The sequence below is a fragment of the Coregonus lavaretus genome (genome assembly GCF_964263955.1).
Source record: "Coregonus lavaretus genome assembly, contig: HAP1_SCAFFOLD_347, whole genome shotgun sequence".
Taxonomy (NCBI): domain Eukaryota; kingdom Metazoa; phylum Chordata; class Actinopteri; order Salmoniformes; family Salmonidae; genus Coregonus; species Coregonus lavaretus.
Window position 1 is genome coordinate 451,165 of NW_028162446.1, and position 18,107 is coordinate 469,271.

Here is an 18,107-nt window from a genome sequence, read left to right on the forward strand (position 1 = left end):
AATAAAGTGACAGTAGGGAGGCTATATATACAGGGGGGTACCGTTGCAGAGTCAATGTGCGGGGGCACCGGCTAGTCCCTACACCCAAACGAGGGCATTGCGTTCATCCACCTCTGGCCTGCTGGCCCCCCTACCTCTGCGGAAGCACAGTTCCCGCTCAGCTCAGTCAAAACTGTTCGCTGCTCTGGCACCCCAATGGTGGAACAAGCTCCCTCACGACGCCAGGACAGCGGAGTCGCTCACCACCTTCCGGAGACACTTGAAACCCCACCTCTTTAAGGAATACCTGGGATAGGATAAAGTAATCCTTCTACCCCCCCTTACCCCACCCCAAAGAAAAAAAAGAAAAAATAAATAAAACATATTGTCAAGTGGTTATCCCACTGGCTATAAGGTGAATGCACCAATTTGTAAGTCGCTCTGGATAAGAGCGTCTGCTAAATGACCTACATGTAAATGTAATGTAAATGTAATGGAATTAAGAAATATATAAATATTAGGACGAGCAATGTCGGAGTGGAATTGACTCAAATACAGTGGAATAAAATTAAGCAATAAGGCCAGAGGAGGTGTGATATATGGCCGATATACCATGGCTAAGGGCTGTTCTGACGCATGAAGCAACTGAGGTGCCTTATTGCTATTATAAACTGATTTACAACGTAATTAGAACAGTAAAAATAAATGTTTTGTCATACCTGTGGTATAGGGTCTTATATACCACAGTGTCAGCCAATCAGCATTCAGGGCTCGAACCACCCAGTTTATAATACAGTATATACATATGAAATGAGTAAAGCAGTATGTAAACATTATTAAAGTGACTAGTGTTCCATTATTAAAGGGACCAGTGATTCCATGTCTATGTATATGGGGCAGCAGCCTCTAAGGTGCAGGGTTGAGTAACCGGTTTGAAACTGGAACTTGAAGCTCTCAACCTGCTCCACTAGAGCCCCGTCGATGAGAATGGCGGCGTGCTCGGTCCTCTTCTTTTTCCTGTAGTTCACAATCATCTCCTTTGTCTTGATCACGTTGAGAGAGAGGTTCGTTTACTTCCCTGTGGCGACAGGGTAGATCTGATCAGATCTCAGCCTGGCAGATTCTCACACAAGGCTGGAGAGAGAGGGTGCCATACATCTTGACACTGTCAATCCAAGTCATTTGTTTCTCTCTCTCTCCAAGAGGTGAATGTTTAAGTTAATGTTTATATTGATGCTGTGTTTATAACCCTGTTATAAGTGTAATGCCATTTGCCATTTATTCATGTACATACATGTTTATACAATGGGTGGGTCTAATCCTGAATGCTGATTGGTTAAAACTGCATTCCAACCGGTCTAATCCTTAATGCTGATTGGTCAAAACCACATTCCAACCGGTGTCTATTCCACAAGTTGCCACAGGCTAAATTTATGATGTTAAAATGTCTATTTACTCTGTTCTATCTGACTGTGCAATCCACTGTCTCATCAGCCCAGCCTGGCAATTTATAAACTTGATCTCCACTATAAAAAGCGTCTAGACATTATCTCACATTTCTTTTAGACTAACATTTTGTTTTCAACAGCGGAGATTTGTATAAACCTTGCTGTCTGTCATTTGCAACATTGTTCCAATAATGACATTCGATCTCCTGCTGTCCCATAGTAATGAACGTGTCGGGAGTCGTGACGAGACAGACAGGCAGGCAGCGTTTCTCAGCCAGTCAGTGGCGGCTCCTGAAAAAATTCTCAGGGGGGGCAATTTTTCTGATGATTTAGGTGACCTACACACATTTTTAAAAAGATATGTCCAGCAACAACATGAAGACAGGGGCAGCATATAAGTCAATACCAGAAGCATTTATTGACTGATCTCAAAAGTGTTGGCTTACAAAATCAAAATAAGTTATCACAGTAAAAATAATCAAGGGTGTTCTTTCACATTCCTCAACACTGCATAAACAATATGCATTTCCATAAACAAATGAAATATCAGCTGAAAATACAGCATCTTGGTATTTGTTCAGATTGCAGGATCAACAAGAGCTTTTACCACATTTTTTGCCTCATGGTTGAATTGGAAATATGTGCACCTGAGCATAATTCACAACAAGCAAGCAGGAGCTTTTGATAGAGGCTACTGAAAACATTGATGCAAGTTATTGGTAATAAGACATTTTTATAGACTTCCATATTCTGCCCTCTTGTATAGATTTGTGAAAATGAACAGTGATAGACATTTTGCCTGAAAACAGAATTTGAAAGTAATTTCTAGAAAAGGTAAACACAGCTATCTGTATGGCTTTGTAAAAATTAACAACCATATTCTGGCCAATTGTATAGATTTGTAAATATGAACAACCATATTCTGGCCAATTGTATAGATTTGTAAAAATGAACATTGAGAAAGATCGAATGATATTGTTTAATCTTACCTTATGGCCTGCACACTGCTTGTGAAGCTGTCGAGGGCACGTTTGATAAAGACAGCATCGATGTCCTTCTTCTGTAGCTTCTGGTACAGAATGTCGACGTGGGGCATGATTTTGTGAAAAAGCCGCAGGAAAAAAATAAAATCTTCATCATGTAGCATCCTCACGTAGCCAGTCAAATGAACCCAATGAACCCGTCCGAATGGCTTCAAAACATTCTATGAGGTCGTCTCGATTCTCGTAGACAGTTTTCACGACTCTGCTTAGTAGAAACCTGTTGAATTATTAAATTTGGTCTGGGAGGTCCTAATTGTTTCGTTGCCAATTTATCTTGATTTGTTCGCCGACAAAAAGGAACTTCTTTCAAAGAGACAATCGCGTTGCACTGAAGGCTAGCCATTTTGACAGTAATAGTGAATTGATTGATGAGGCTACCCGCTCTTTTCTTAGTTACGTTCATGGTTATGTTACGTATGACGAAAGCGCGTAAGTGCAAGCCCTCAGAAACCCATAGAGATTGTATTGAAAGCTCTGATATTTGAAAAAAATTGATTTTACATTAGAGGCTATGAGAGACTTCTGGGCGATTTTCAACCTGACTGAAATCGCCCCAAAACGGGCGGGGACATTTGAAGCACGACTTTAGCCTGATTGGACATTTAGTGGCAGATCAGACGTCTAGATTAGAACACTGATAACTACTGTTGCCGTGATATAATTGATTAGAAAAAAAATCCCTTCCTTTTCCCGTTTGGCAGTGCGTCGCCCATATCGCCCTAATGAACACACCGCCCCTGCAGCCAGTCTAAATAATACATCAGCTGGCATCATTTTTATGGATATATACAACAACAAATCTTTTTTGAAAAAAGGTACAACGAAGCACAGCTAATTACCAGTCTTTCCAGCTTCAGTTTGAAGTGATTGTGTTACTGTAGCTGTGTTCTTGGCTAGCCTCTCTGAACAACAGTGTCCTGACGAGAGAGCACATTTTCTATGCCAGGCGAGATCGCTCCTCATTAGCTCATTGTTATGGATGCATCCAAATAAATGTCACTAGAAAACAGCTTAAACAAATGCAAATGCATCTCCTTTGCTGTTATTCTGGCTGCACTTTTTGACGTGACTGTAAGTTAGCCGTAGTTGCCTAGCTAGCAAGCAAGGGATAAGAACGTTGCCAGCCAGTATGGCAATGGAACATTTAGAACGAGCGACTGGGTCGCGTCCATAGATACAGAACAAAAAGACTGAATGACTGGGTCGCGTCAATAGATACAGAACAAAAAGACTGAACGACTGGGTCGCGTCCATAGATACAGAACAAAAAGACTGAACGACTGGGTCGCGTCCATAGATACAGAACAAAAAGACTGAACGACTGGGTCGCGTCCATAGATACTGAACAAAAAGACTGAACAACTGGGTCGCGTCCATAGATACAGAAAAAAAAGACTGAACGACTGGGTCACGTCCATAGATACAGAACAAAAAGACTGAACGACTGGGTCGCGTCCATAGATACAAAACAAAAAGACTGAACAATTGGGTCGCGTCTCTAGCAACCCTAGATTTGTGTCGGGACTATATCTTGTGGGAGGATGAAATAGTATTAATAAATTAATAAATAAAACGTTTTTAATGAAAATATGTAAATCATTATTTGAATATGTTGGTAACCCTTTGTATAAAAGTGATAACACCGCTTCTCAGGCATTATCACCTAAATATTGTATAGTTATAACCCTTAACTAATACTGTTTACATGTGTGCATATCTTTGTCTTATAGAACCACAACAATAAGATACCAAGTCATTCAGATTACCAAAATCATTTAAACATCCTCAAATGGAAACAGCTGTGTCTGTGAGGTGGTGACTGTCCAGAGTACAGTGATGGACCTCAACATCATGTTCTAACCGGACAGCACTATAGAGGACAGAACCAAACCAATCAGTTAGAAGTACAGTGAGGGAAAAAAGTATTTGATCCCCTGCTGATTTTGTACGTTTGCCCACTGACAAAGAAATGATCGGTCTATAATTTTAATGTTAGGTTTATTTGAACGGTGAGAGACAGAATAACAACACAAAAATCCAGAAAAACGCATGTCAAAAATGTTATAAATTGATTTGCATTTTAATGAGGGAAATAAGTATTTGACCCCCTCTCAATCAGAAAGATTTCTGGCTCCCAGGTGTCTTTTATACAGGTAACGAGCTGAGATTAGGAGCACACTCTTAAAGGGAGTGCTCCTAATCTCAGCTTGTTACCGGTATAAAAGACACCTGTCCACAGAAGCAATCAATCAATCAGATTCCAAACTCTCCACCATGGCCAAGACCAAAGAGCTCTCCAAGGATGTCAGGGACAAGATTGTAGACCTACACAAGGCTGGAATGGGCTACAAGACCATCGCCAAGCAGCTTGGTGAGAAGGTGACAACAGTTGGTGCAATTATTTGCAAATGGAAGAAACAAAAGAACTGTCAATCTTCCTCGGCCTGGGGCTCCATGCAAGATCTCACCTCGTGGAGTTGCAATGAACATTAGAACGGTGAGGAATCAGCCCAGAACTACACGGGAGGATCTTGTCAATGATCTCAAGGCAGCTGGGACCATAGTCACCAAGAAAACAATTGGTAACACACTACGCCGTGAAGGACTGAAATCCTGCAGCGCCCACAAGGTCCCCCTGCTCAAGAAAGCACATAGACAGGGCCGTCTGAAGTTTGCCAATGAACATCTGAATGATTCAGAGGAGAACTGGGTGAAAGTGTTGTGGTCAGATGAGACCAAAATTGAGCTCTTTGGCATCAACTCAACTCGCCGTGTTTAGAGGAGGAGGAATGCTGCCTATGACCCCAAGAACACCATCCCCACCGTCAAACATGGCGGTGGAAACATTATGCTTTGGGGGTGTTTTTCTGCTAAGGGGACAGGACAACTTCACCACATCAAAGGGACGATGGACGGGGCCATGTACTGCACTGAAATGCAGTGCCTAAGAACGCTGCGCCACTCGGGATGCCAGCAGGATTTATTTCTATAAAAGAAATCCTAATTCTCAGCTTTTTTGGCAGTTTTTCAATGTGTGTTTTAAATGAGAGCTCATACGGGTGAGGGCATACCAGCCAACTGTTTTTACATGGTCCTTCCTTCTAGACGGATTTAGTGACCAACAGTTTTTTACATGGTCCGTCATTTCTCCGGATTTAGCGACCAATAGTTTTTACACTACCAATATTCAGTCAGACTATAGTCTAATCTATTGGTTTTAACTGGAAGGAGCCATAGTAAGCTACTGAAGGTCTATTGGTTTTAACTGAAAGGAGCCATAGTAAGCTACTGAAGGTCTATTGGTTTTAACTGAAAGGAGCCATAGTAAGCTACTGAAGGTCTATTGGTTTTAACTGAAAGGAGCCATAGTAAGCTACTGAAGGTCTATTGGTTTTAACTGAAAGGAGCCATAGTAAGCTACTGAAGGTCTATTGGTTTTAACTGAAAGGAGCCATAGTAAGCTACTGAAGGTCTATTGGTTTTAACTGAAAGGAGCCATAGTAAGCTACTGAAGGTCTATTGGTTTTAACTGAAAGGAGCCATAGTAAGCTACTGAAGGTCTATTGGTTGATATCTGGTTCTGATCTTTATAATTTATATTTATTTGTTAGACCAATTGTCTCTTTCAGGAATAATGGAGACTGGACCAGACAGTCTGTTTGTGACCCTCCTGCTTCTCCTCCACAGTTCACACTCTGTGTCTGGTAACTACAGGGCTAATTCCTTCTGAGTCTGGTAACTACAGTGCTAATTCCCTCTGAGTCTGGTAACTACAGTGCTAATTCCCTCTGAGTCTGGTAACTACAGTGCTAATTCCTTCTGAGTCTGGTAACTACAGTGCTAATTCCTTCTGAGTCTGGTAACTACAGTGCTAATTCCCTCTGAGTCTGGTAACTACAGTGCTAATTCCCTCTGAGTCTGGTAACTACAGTGCTAATTCCTTCTCAGTCTGGTAACTACAGTGCTAATTCCCTCTGTGTCTGGTAACTACAGTGCTAATTCCCTCTGTGTCTGGTAACTACAGTGCTAATTCCCTCTGTGTCTGGTAACTACAGTGCTAATTACCTCTGAGTCTGGTAACTACAGTGCTAATTACCTCTGTGTCTGGTAACTACAGTGCTAATTCCCTCTGAGTCTGGTAACTACAGTGCTAATTCCCTCTGAGTCTGGTAACTACAGTGCTAATTCCTTCTGAGTCTGGTAACTACAGTGCTAATTCCTTCTGAGTCTGGTAACTACAGTGCTAATTCCCTCTGTGTCTGGTAACTACAGTGCTAATTCCCTCTGAGTCTGGTAACTACAGTGCTAATTACCTCTGAGTCTGGTAACTACAGTGCTAATTCCCCCTGAGTCTGGTAACTACAGTGCTAATTCCCTCTGAGTCTGGTAACTACAGTGCTAATTCCCTCTGAGTCTGGTAACTACAGTGCTAATTACCTCTGAGTCTGGTATCTACAGGGCTAATTCCCTCTGAGTCTGGTAACTACAGTGCTAATTCCCTCTGAGTCTGGTAACTACAGTGCTAATTCCCTCTGAGTCTGGTAACTACAGTGCTAATTCCCTCTGAGTCTGGTAACTGCAGTGCTAATTCCCTCTGTGTCTGGTAACTACAGTGCTAATTCCTTCTGTGTCTGGTAACTACAGTGCTAATTCCTTCTGTGTCTGGTAACTACAGTGCTAATTCCTTCTGTGTCTGGTAACTACAGTGCTAATTCCCTCTGAGTCTGGTAACTACAGTGCTAATTCCCTCTGTGTCTGGTAACTACAGTGCTAATTCCCTCTGTGTGTGTGACTCATGCAGCAACTAGTGCTTCCTTTGTGTGTGTGTGTGTGTGTGTTTGTGTGTTTGTGTGTGTGTTTGTGTGTGTGTGTGTGTGTGTGTGTGTCTTCGTGTGTGTGCATTATTACTTAGGTCTTTGGATGTTTTGAATGGCACATTTCTATGAATTCCATTTGACTGTCTGTGTCTCTTTAGTAATGGGTAATGTCCTAAATGCTCCTTAATGTCTGTCTTCTCTTCAGAGAGGTTTGAGGTCCTTGGTCCAACTGATCCCATTTTGGCTGTGGCTGGTGATGACATCATTCTGCCCTGTTACATCAAACCCAACATCAGTGCTGAGGAGATGACAGTGGACTGGCTGAACCTCGACTTCAAAGACGAGCGTGTCTATCGTTACCAAAACCACAGAATCATACAAGAGGATCAGATTCCCTCCTATAGAGGAAGAACTTCACTGTTTAAAGAGGATCTGTGGAGGGGCAATGCCTCTTTGAAACTGACCAGGGTACAAGGCACTGATGAGGGAACTTACAAATGCTTTATTAAGGCACTGAGCTGGTATGATGATTTCACTATTCAAGTCCGCGTTAAAGGTGAGGTTGATTTTCATGTTAATGTAATAATCTATCTACAGTACAATGACATCACCTCTTTCCTTCATATTACTGGATACAGTATGGGTCTATTTGTTCACAGCCTGTCACCAGTTAACATCCAGTCTATCTGTGTGTCTGTAGCTATAGGATCCAAGCCAGTGGTGTCCATTGAGGGACACAGAGAGGGAGGGATGGGTCTGCTGTGTGAATCTGAAGGCTGGCACCCTGAGCCTGAGCTGGTGTGGCTGGACAGTAAAGGAGTCCATCTCTCTGTTGGACCTCCTGAGACACACAGAGACTTCAAGGGATTCTACACAGTCAAACAACATGTCATTGTCCAGGAGACTGACACCAACCACTTTACCTGCAGAGTCCAACAGAGCCGGATCAATGAGAAGAAGGAGACAAAGCTTCACGTCCCTAGTGAGTAACACAACATAATATTATTTAGACATGAAACACTGGAGTCATTCATGTTTTAACGTATAGTATATGTTTTAACCAAAGGCTTTGAGACAACAATACAAAACGATAGTGTTTATTATGATACACTCCACTGCTGTGTGGTAGTAATAGTACCAAACCCTGTTGTTGATGTGTAATGATGTGTGGTAGTGTTAGTACCAAACCCTGTTGTTGAAGTGTAATGATGTGTGTGGTAGTATTAGTACCAAACCCTGTTGTTGATGTCTAATGATGTGTGGTAGTATTAGTACCAAACCCTGTTGTTGATGTGTAATGATGTGTGTGGTAGTATTAGTACCACACCCTGTTGTTGATGTGTAATGATGTGTGTGGTAGTATTAGTACCAAACCCTGTTGTTGATGTGTAATGATGTGTGTGGTAGTGTTAGTACCAAACCCTGTTGTTGATGTGTAATGATGTGTGTGGTAGTATTAGTACCAAACCCTGTTGTTGATGTGTAATGATGTGTGGTAGTATTAGTACCAAACCCTGTTGTTGATGTGTAATGATGTGTGTGGTAGTATTAGTACCATACCCTGTTGTTGATGTGTAATGATGTGTGTGGTAGTATTAGTACCAAACCCTGTTGTTGATGTGTAATGATGTGTGGTAGGATTAGTACCAAACCCTGTTGTTGATGTGTAATGATGTGTGGTAGTATTAGTACCAAACCCTGTTGTTGATGTGTAATGATGTGTGTGGTAGTATTAGTACCACACCCTGTTGTTGATGTGTAATGATGTGTGTGGTAGTATTAGTACCAAACCCTGTTGTTGATGTGTAATGATGTGTGGTAGTATTAGTACCAAACCCTGTTGTTGATGTGTAATGATGTGTGTGGTAGTATTAGTACCACACCCTGTTGTTGATGTGTAATGATGTGTGTGGTAGTATTAGTACCAAACCCTGTTGTTGATGTCTAATGATGTGTGTGGTAGTATTAGTACCAAACCCTGTTGATTATGTGTAATGATGTGTGGTAGTATTAGTACCAAACCCTGTTGTTGATGTGTAATGATGTGTGTGGTAGCATTAGTACCAAACCCTGTTGTTGATGTGTAATGATGTGTGGTAGTATTAGTACCAAACCCTGTTGTTTATGTGTAATGATGTGTGTGGTAGTATTAGTACCAAACCCTGTTGTTGATGTGTGGTAGTATTAGTACCAAACCCTGTTGTTGATGTGTAATGATGTGTGGTAGTATTAGTACCAAACCCTGTTGTTGATGTGTAATGATGTGTGTGGTAGTGTTAGTACCAAACCCTGTTGTTGATGTCTAATGATGTGTGTGGTAGTATTAGTACCACACCCTGTTGTTGATGTGTAATGATGTGTGGTAATGTTAGTTCCAAACCCTGTTGTTGATGTGTAATGATGTGTGTGGTAGTATTAGTACCAAACCCTGTTGTTGATGTGTAATGATGTGTGTGGTAGTATTAGTACCAAACCCTGTTGTTGATGTGTAATGATGTGTGTGGTAGTATTAGTACCAAACCCTGTTCTTGATGTGTAATGATGTGTGGTAGTATTAGTACCAAACCCTGATGTTGATGTGTAATGATGTGTGGTAGTATTAGTACCAAACCCTGTTGTTGATGTGTGGTAGTATTAGTACCAAACCCTGTTGTTGATGTGTAATGATGTGTGGTAGTATTAGTACCAAACCCTGTTGTTGATGTGTAATGATGTGTGTGGTAGTGTTAGTACCAAACCCTGTTGTTGATGTATAATGATGTGTGTGGTAGTATTAGTACCAAACCCTGTTGTTGATGTGTAATGATGTGTGTGGTAGTGTTAGTACCAAACCCTGTTGTTGATGTGTAATGATGTGTGGTAGTATTAGTACCAAACCCTGATGTTGATGTGTAATGATGTGTGTGGTAGTATTAGTACCAAACCCTGTTGTTGATGTGTAATGATGTGTGGTAGTATTAGTACCAAACCCTGTTGTTGATGTGTAATGATGTGTGTGGTAGTATTAGTACCAAACCCTGTTGTTGATGTGTAATGATGTGTGGTAGTATTAGTACCAAACCCTGATGTTGATGTGTAATGATGTGTGTGGTAGTATTAGTACCAAACCCTGTTGTTGATGTGTAATGATGTGTGGTAGTTTTAGTACCAAACCATGTTGTTGATGTGTAATGATGTGTGGTAGTGTTAGTACCAAACCCTGTTGGTGATGTCTAATGATGTGTGGTAGTATTAGTACCAAACCCTGTTGTTGATGTGTAATGATGTGTGGTAGTATTAGTACCACACCCGGTTGTTGATGTGTAATGATGTGTGTGGTGGTATTAGTACCAAACCCTGTTGTTGATGTGTAATGATGTGTGTGGTAGTATTAGTACCAAACCCTGTTGTTGATGTCTAATGATGTGTGTGGTAGTATTAGTACCAAACCCTGTTGTTTATGTGTAATGATGTGTGGTAGTATTAGTACCAAACCCTATTGTTGATGTGTAATGATGTGTGTGGTAGCATTAGTACCAAACCCTGTTGTTGATGTGTAATGATGTGTGGTAGTATTAGTACCAAACCCTGTTGTTTATGTGTAATGATGTGTGTGGTAGTATTAGTACCAAACCCTGTTGTTGATGTGTGGTAGTATTAGTACCAAACCTTGTTGTTGATGTGTAATGATGTGTGTGGTAATATTAGTACCAAACCCTGTTGTTGATGTGTAATGATGTGTGGTAATGTTAGTTCCAAACCCTGTTGTTGATGTGTAATGATGTGTGTGGTAGTATAGTACCAAACCCTGTTGTTGATGTGTAATGATGTGTGTGGTAGTATTAGTACCAAACCCTGTTGTTGATGTGTAATGATGTGTGTGGTAGTATTAGTACCAAACCCTGTTGTTGATGTCTAATGATGTGTGTGGTAGTATTAGTACCAAACCCTGTTGTTGATGTGTAATGATGTGTGGTAATGTTAGTTCCAAACCCTGTTGTTGATGTGTAATGATGTGTGTGGTAGTATTAGTACCAAACCCTGTTGTTGATGTGTAATAATGTGTGGTAATGTTAGTACCAAACCCTGTTGTTGATGTGTAATGATGTGTGGTAGTGTTATTACCAAACCCTGTTGTTGATGTGTAATAATGTGTGGTAGTATTAGTACCAAACCCTGTTGTTGATGTGTAATGATGTGTGGTAGTATTAGTACCAAACCCTGATGTTGATGTGTAATGATAATAATAATAATAATATGCCATTTAGCAGACGCTTTTATCCAAAGCGACTTACAGTCATGCGTGCATACATTTTTGTGTATGGGTGGTCCCGGGGATCGAACCCACTACCCTGGCGTTACAAGCGCCGTGCTCTACCAGCTGAGCTACAGAGGACCATGATGTGTGGTAGTATTAGTACCAAACCCTGATGTTGATGTGTAATGATGTGTGTGGTAGTATTAGTACCAAACACTGTTGTTGATGTGTAATGATGTGTGTGGTAGTATTAGTACCACACCCTGTTGTTGATGTCTAATGATGTGTGGTAGTATTAGTACCAAACCCTGTTGTTGATTTATAATGATGTGTCGTAGTATTAGTACCAAACCCTGTTGTTGATGTGTAATGATGTGTGGTAGTATTAGTACCAAACCCTGTTGTTGATGTGTAATGATGTGTGGTAGTATTAGTACCAAACCCTGTTGTTGATGTCTAATGATGTGTGGTAGTATTAGTACCAAACCCTGTTGTTGTGTTTCAGATGAGCTGTTTCATCACACTAGTCCATGGATAATGTCCTTCATTGTGTTATGCTGTCTGGGAGCCATCACTGTGATTGGGTTAGCTCTGGCTATCTACTGGATATACAATAAAAAAGGTAATGGACAGATTATATGAATGTTTCATTGTTAGAAATAAATGTTTCCAATGCTTTTTTCAACCTCAACACATTCACAGTGGTTCTATTCTATGGACACAGGATAATATACTAAACCTGCAGGTGATTAACATGTTGACACTGATGACTGACTTTAATCTGCAGGTGTGATTATAGATCATCTCAGACTGCAGCGGGGTAAGTAGTGGTTTTAGTGTCCCAGTCCTTAACCCAGATTACACACACGAACGTAAAGATTCACTAAGAAGACTACACCTTATAATTGCCATGTTTATTGAATGAAATTAAGAGGTGGTGGTGATAGGGTAGGAGATCTTTATTGGAGAAGTTGTCTCACAGAGGTACGCTGGACTCATTTATACGCGTGGAACTCAATTAGGATTTGTGACATTAGAGAAGTGATATGAGACAAGGAGTCCCAGAGAGAGACTACATCTTCTAGTGTTCATGTTTATGATGTTCTCACTGTCTTCCATGTGGTGTCCATACAAACTTGACTCTTGAAGTGGTGTCCATACAAACTTGAAGTGTCCATATGCCTTATTAGTACTAGTGTCTTGAGACCATAGGTGACTCGTTTCAGGAAACTAGCCGTATGTCGCGGGTCACTACTTCACAGGAGAGCCATTTGAACATAAACTTTTATTTTGTATCAAAATGCGTTTTTTGGCAGAAATGCCTTCTCGAACATGTGAACTTTCATGTGCCTTAATAACAAACTTGTATGCCATCTGTAAATACGAATACAACATTTAAATTACGAGCCTAGTTGGTTAAGCCACAGATAATGAGTGGGCTGGACATGCCGAGAGAGGAGTTCGGGTTGGTCTGGAGAAGGTTTCTGTCTATTTGAGCTAGTCAGTATAGTGTAGGTATTCCTGTCTAACGCGGCTTTAAAAACATTTAATTGTGTAGTGGAGCTGCATAAGTGTTGCTCTCCACTTTCTGGAGGATCGAGTTTTAAAATCAGTGGAATTAGAGTATGATAACTAAAGAGATGGAGAAAACCCCTGTCTCCGGATTACATCTTCAAACTAAGGGTAACCATGGCATCCGTAACAGGGAGACACGTCCATCATGCATGATGATGTATACGGGTAAGATAGTCTAGCTAGCTACAGTTTCTAATTTTGACAGAACGTGGTTTCAAGTTAATGTGTACTGTTAGCTAACTAGCTAATGTTAGCTGGCTGGCTCGCTAGCTAACATTACGTGTATGATGTTATTATTCGTATCTCAGAGCCATTTGCTTGGCTAGTTAGAGCCTAATGTTAGCTAGCTAACATTGAACCTGGTTGGTTAGCTACCACTACCAGCAGATTCATGCAAGGGTAGTAACGTCATGAGTTGGCACTACGGTTCATTGTTTAACTAGTGTAGTGTCGAGTCAATGTTGCTAATCATTGCTGTTAAACAAAGGAGTCCGCTTATACTGAACTTTGATCATAAGTTTTATTCATATCACAAGATTTCAGCATAAGTTTACAGATGTCATGATCACCCGGAGAGCAGTGTTTTCCAAATTACAATGTCCGCTCTGCTCTTCTTTGTCTCCATCCAGTACTTATAATATTCCCCAAAATATGGGTGGCTCCCTCTACTGTCCAATCCCCTGTCTTCTATGGGGCGTCACCCTAAAAACGGCTCCCTTTCTTCTAAATAAACATCCTCTCAGGTTCCACTTAAAACCTTATCAAAGTCATAATCTTAATACACTACATATTGCCCCCCTTCGAGACTAACTAAAAGTCTCGAAAACAAAAAGAATAGGATTATGACAAGTAACAATTTCTCTTATTGAGTATCTTTAACAATAAACCCAAAACACTTTTCTCTGGAGTGTAAATACCTTTCTATGAAATATGAACAAATCTTTATGAAGTGTGAATACATTACTATGAAATATGAACAAATCTTTATGGAGTGTGAGAGCGAAAAACCTGTCTGGCAGCCTTCTTTCCAAATATCCATCCATCAATCAAGACAGTAAAATTCTCTCACGGCCCCTCTGCCCCAGGCAACCACCTAGGTACTCCAGATCAATTCATAAATCTTTATCAATGCATTTGAAACTATGATGCAATTAAATACACATGAAAGCCCCAGCAAACAAAATACTATCCAAAAAATGTCCACTCCCAGGCTGGTCGACCCATCGGACCCTACGGTGGATTATCTCTATCCCTGCCTAGACTCCATGTCCCTAAGCATTCACGAAATAAACAAAAACATCTAAGATCCCCACATGTATCCAATAACATCAAATATCATTCTACAAAAATTAATACCTAAGAATATGACACAAATTATGTATTACACATGCAAATATGTCTATATTTCATTGCAGACACTGGAATGTAGTCCACTACACTTCATCTCCTCCGCAGTCTCGACTTCCAATGCGTCTTCGATGATGGAATTGGAACATTTCCACACCTTCCTTGTTCCATCTCCTCCAGTCCCTTCATATTCTCCTTTCATATTGTCCTTGGTTGAGCATTTGAATCTCTACATATTCCCCCATATGCTTCTGGAAGAAAAGAAAAGACCAAACAGTATCTTTTGCAAAACAACACTTTCAAATTAAAACATCAATATCAACTAAGAATATAAAATGATATAGAAATGATATATGAATCACATTATCCTATTTCCCCCCTTTGATTCATAACAAAATACTAAAATCACACTAATATTGAAAAACATTTGAAAAATGATCAAATAATCAAAAAGGATATTTATCCATCAATACTCCTTCCAGTCCCACTTGTCCATCTTCATCCAGATCAGGAACAGTCAACAACGGCATCTGAGTGTTGTCTCCAGGCATCCCCCCCCCCCCCCGAACCCCCCCCCCAAAAAAAATTTGTAAAGTGATTATCCCACTGGCTATAGGGTGAACGCACCAATTGGTGAGTCGCTCTGGATAAGAGCGTCTGCTAAATGACGTAAATGTGCCCTTGAGCAAGGCACTTAACCCTAATTGCTCCTGTAAGTCGCTCTGGATAAGAGCGTCTGCTAAATGACTAAAATGTAAATGTAATCACTACTCCAACCCATCTCAATATCATAGCCTTCGCAAAGGTCAGTAACAAGGTACAAAAGCAAAACATCACACACAGTGCTATCAAAGCTGCTACTAAAATCTGAACCATCACTGCTCCCACTGGGCCTAACTAATCTTGCAACCAAGACTTCGCTGACCATCCAGCACCTTCAGATCTACCAAATGCATCCCTTATATTCTTCAATACATCTATAACACTAGTGATATTATCAGAACTATCTGGAATCAAAGTATAGGTAATATTATCAATATGATCTTCCCAAATTTTACACCATACCATGGAAAAATCCCCACTTCTCTCTTAGACTTATCCTCCAATGATAGGCTTCCCAGACTATGAAATTCCTCTAAAATTGGTGCTGGAGCTATCTGCTCCCTTGTAATCAACTGCAATATATTTATGGCTTTAATAACTATCAATGTTGAAAGAGTTAAATTGCTTCTCACTGTCGTTATAATATGCTGAAGTGTTGATGTCATTGTTGTTACTTCATCCATTCTCCCTAAAGCTTTGAACTCTTGACTTGTATTTCCATCTATCACCACTAGTGTCACTACATCAACTCTCAGTCCTAACTCTAATCCCTCCCTTTCAAACTGTTGATTATAAAAAATACACTTATAATCACCTTGATCTTCCTGCTGGGAATTGTAAATATAGATACCGCAATCACCCTAAATTTTCATTCTTCTCTCATCATTCAGCAACGCATACTTTCTTAATGCAACTGCTCCTAACAGATCTAAACTCCTGCCATATCTACCTTCCCACTAAACTCTAAATTTCCCTTCACCACTGTTCTCTCTCTCTTCCTACTAACATTGAAACTTAGCTTACTGTCCTAGAGTTCCTTCAACCCTAGTTTTCTTAACTTTTTAATCTGACTTTTTCTCCTAACTTTTTCAAAAACCATTTCACTGATTCATTCACAAATTCCTCTCCCACCAAATTTTAGAATATGTGATCGGGTAATCCCCACCTGCTTATGACTTCTTTACACACAGACTTGGCAAACGACTGAGCATCTTTTAGCCAAGTTTGAAATCTCTTGGTGTAGGAATGTAACCAAGAATAACAGTCACCCTCTGTAAACATTATTTTTCAGACAGATTGTGCACCTTCCTATCATATAGTCAATCTGTTCAAACAAATATGGTTCCCAAAAACCCTACTCCTTTATGATCTTACTATCAACCCCTCATGGTTTCTCCCAAAACAACAATTGATTCCTACTCTAACGATTTTTCTATTGTCTTCAAAACACCTGCTTTTGAAAGTCCTTCAATTTCTGGTTCAATCCCTTGGATTGCTTCATCTTTCAATGGATACTGATTCTTCCAAGGAGGTCTGGCTCCTAAAAATCTTCACTCCTCCAAATCGCCAAATTCTCTTTCATCGGTACGAAAACAGCTTTCTCTGCTTCTGTCATCATTTCTCCTATTTGCTTCTGGTCATAGTCTTCCGAAACCAACAAGGTCACATGTGGCACACTCTTCTCAATCTCAAATTCTTTATTCAGATAATCATCTGTGTTTATCTTCATAGCTGCTCCTTGTGGTCCTAAAATAATGCAACTTGAGCTAAGTTGAACATTCTTAGGTTGATGACTCAACCATTCCTCTGAGTCTGGTTGGGCAGCATTCTTGAAATACTTGAGCGTACAATGAAATGGATATTCCGGAAGCCTCGCATCTGGCATATTTGCAACAATAAATCTCTCCCATATCTTAGCCTGCTTCAAAAAAATCTTCACTGAGATTTCCAATCCAGAATACTGAAGACGAATCCATCTCTGTCATCATCAACAATTTGTAAACCTTTTCCTTTGGCACTTCTACCAGACAGCCGTCTGGTGTACATCTTATTGTACAGTTCAACTTACACAATGCATCTCTTCCCAACAATGCATTATGTATATGTTCTGATACCAGTATGGGTATTGTAATCCTGAGTGGCGCAGTGGTCTAAGGCACTGCATCGCAGTGCTAACTGTGCCATTAGAGATCCTGGTTCGAATCCAGGCTCTGTCGCAGCCGGCCGCGACCGGGAGACTCATGGGCGGCGCACAATTGGCCCAGCGTCGTGTAGGGGAGGGAATGGCCGGCAGGGATGTAGCTCAGTTGATAGAGCATGGTGTTTGCAACGCCAGGGTTGTGGGTTCGATTCCCACGGTGGGCCAGTATAAAAAAAATATGTAATCACTAACTGTAAGTCGCTCTGGATAAGAGCGTCTGCTAAATGACTAAAATGTAATGTAATTTTCTTTTCATAGCAGATCTCAAATTGGTTCCTTAAGAGTAATCAGCTGTTTTACTCCCTCGAATCCCTATCCTAATTAGTTAATTTTACATAGTGAGATGTGTAACCTCATCAGGCTCAACACAGATAAAAGCTTTTCCACTATCACTTCTCATAGTCCTTTGTTTTCACTTCAATTGTTAGATATTTTTCCTTCCTAATTGGTGCTACCAGCTGACACCCCCCTTCGGATCTTCTAGGCACTCTAGAATTCTTGCTCCTTTAAGGGTTCACCTGTCCTCCAGATGATCTTCACTTGCTCCTGTATCTTCCTCTGAAATTCTTTCTCTCCAGAAACTATCTATGGATATGAAACAACTTGTACCACTTGTTGTGGCTGGTACAATTGCATTTGACCTTGTTCAGTTGAAGCTGTAGCAGTGATTGTTGATTTGGTTCACCCTGATTCTTCATAACCAAAGCTTCTCTTCTCCTTCTTATTCTCCACCAGTTGTATTTGATTGAGTTTTCTGAGAGTTTCTTGGTCCTGCTCTTTCTTGTTGTTGACATATCAGTATTCTTCAAAAGGTTATATTCTAAGTTCTGTCCTCGAAATATCATCTTCCATCATCTT

The 18,107-nt window shown here is 40.5% G+C and overlaps 1 protein-coding gene across 1 annotated transcript in view; it reads left to right on the top strand.

Annotated features, from left to right (window-relative positions):
• Positions 1 to 6,104: 6,104 nt before the first annotated feature.
• Positions 6,105 to 18,107, top strand: part of LOC311119233 (butyrophilin subfamily 3 member A2-like) — a gene marked incomplete at both ends in the record, with an annotated part of 42,958 nt that continues 30,955 nt past the window's right edge. The window contains 5 exons of the mRNA XM_084193959.1: positions 6,105 to 6,174; positions 7,493 to 7,843; positions 7,988 to 8,269; positions 12,030 to 12,146; positions 12,312 to 12,344. Of these exons, the coding sequence (XP_084050085.1) occupies positions 6,105 to 6,174; positions 7,493 to 7,843; positions 7,988 to 8,269; positions 12,030 to 12,146; positions 12,312 to 12,344 (853 nt within the window). The remainder of the gene's footprint in view (positions 6,175 to 7,492; positions 7,844 to 7,987; positions 8,270 to 12,029; positions 12,147 to 12,311; positions 12,345 to 18,107) is intronic.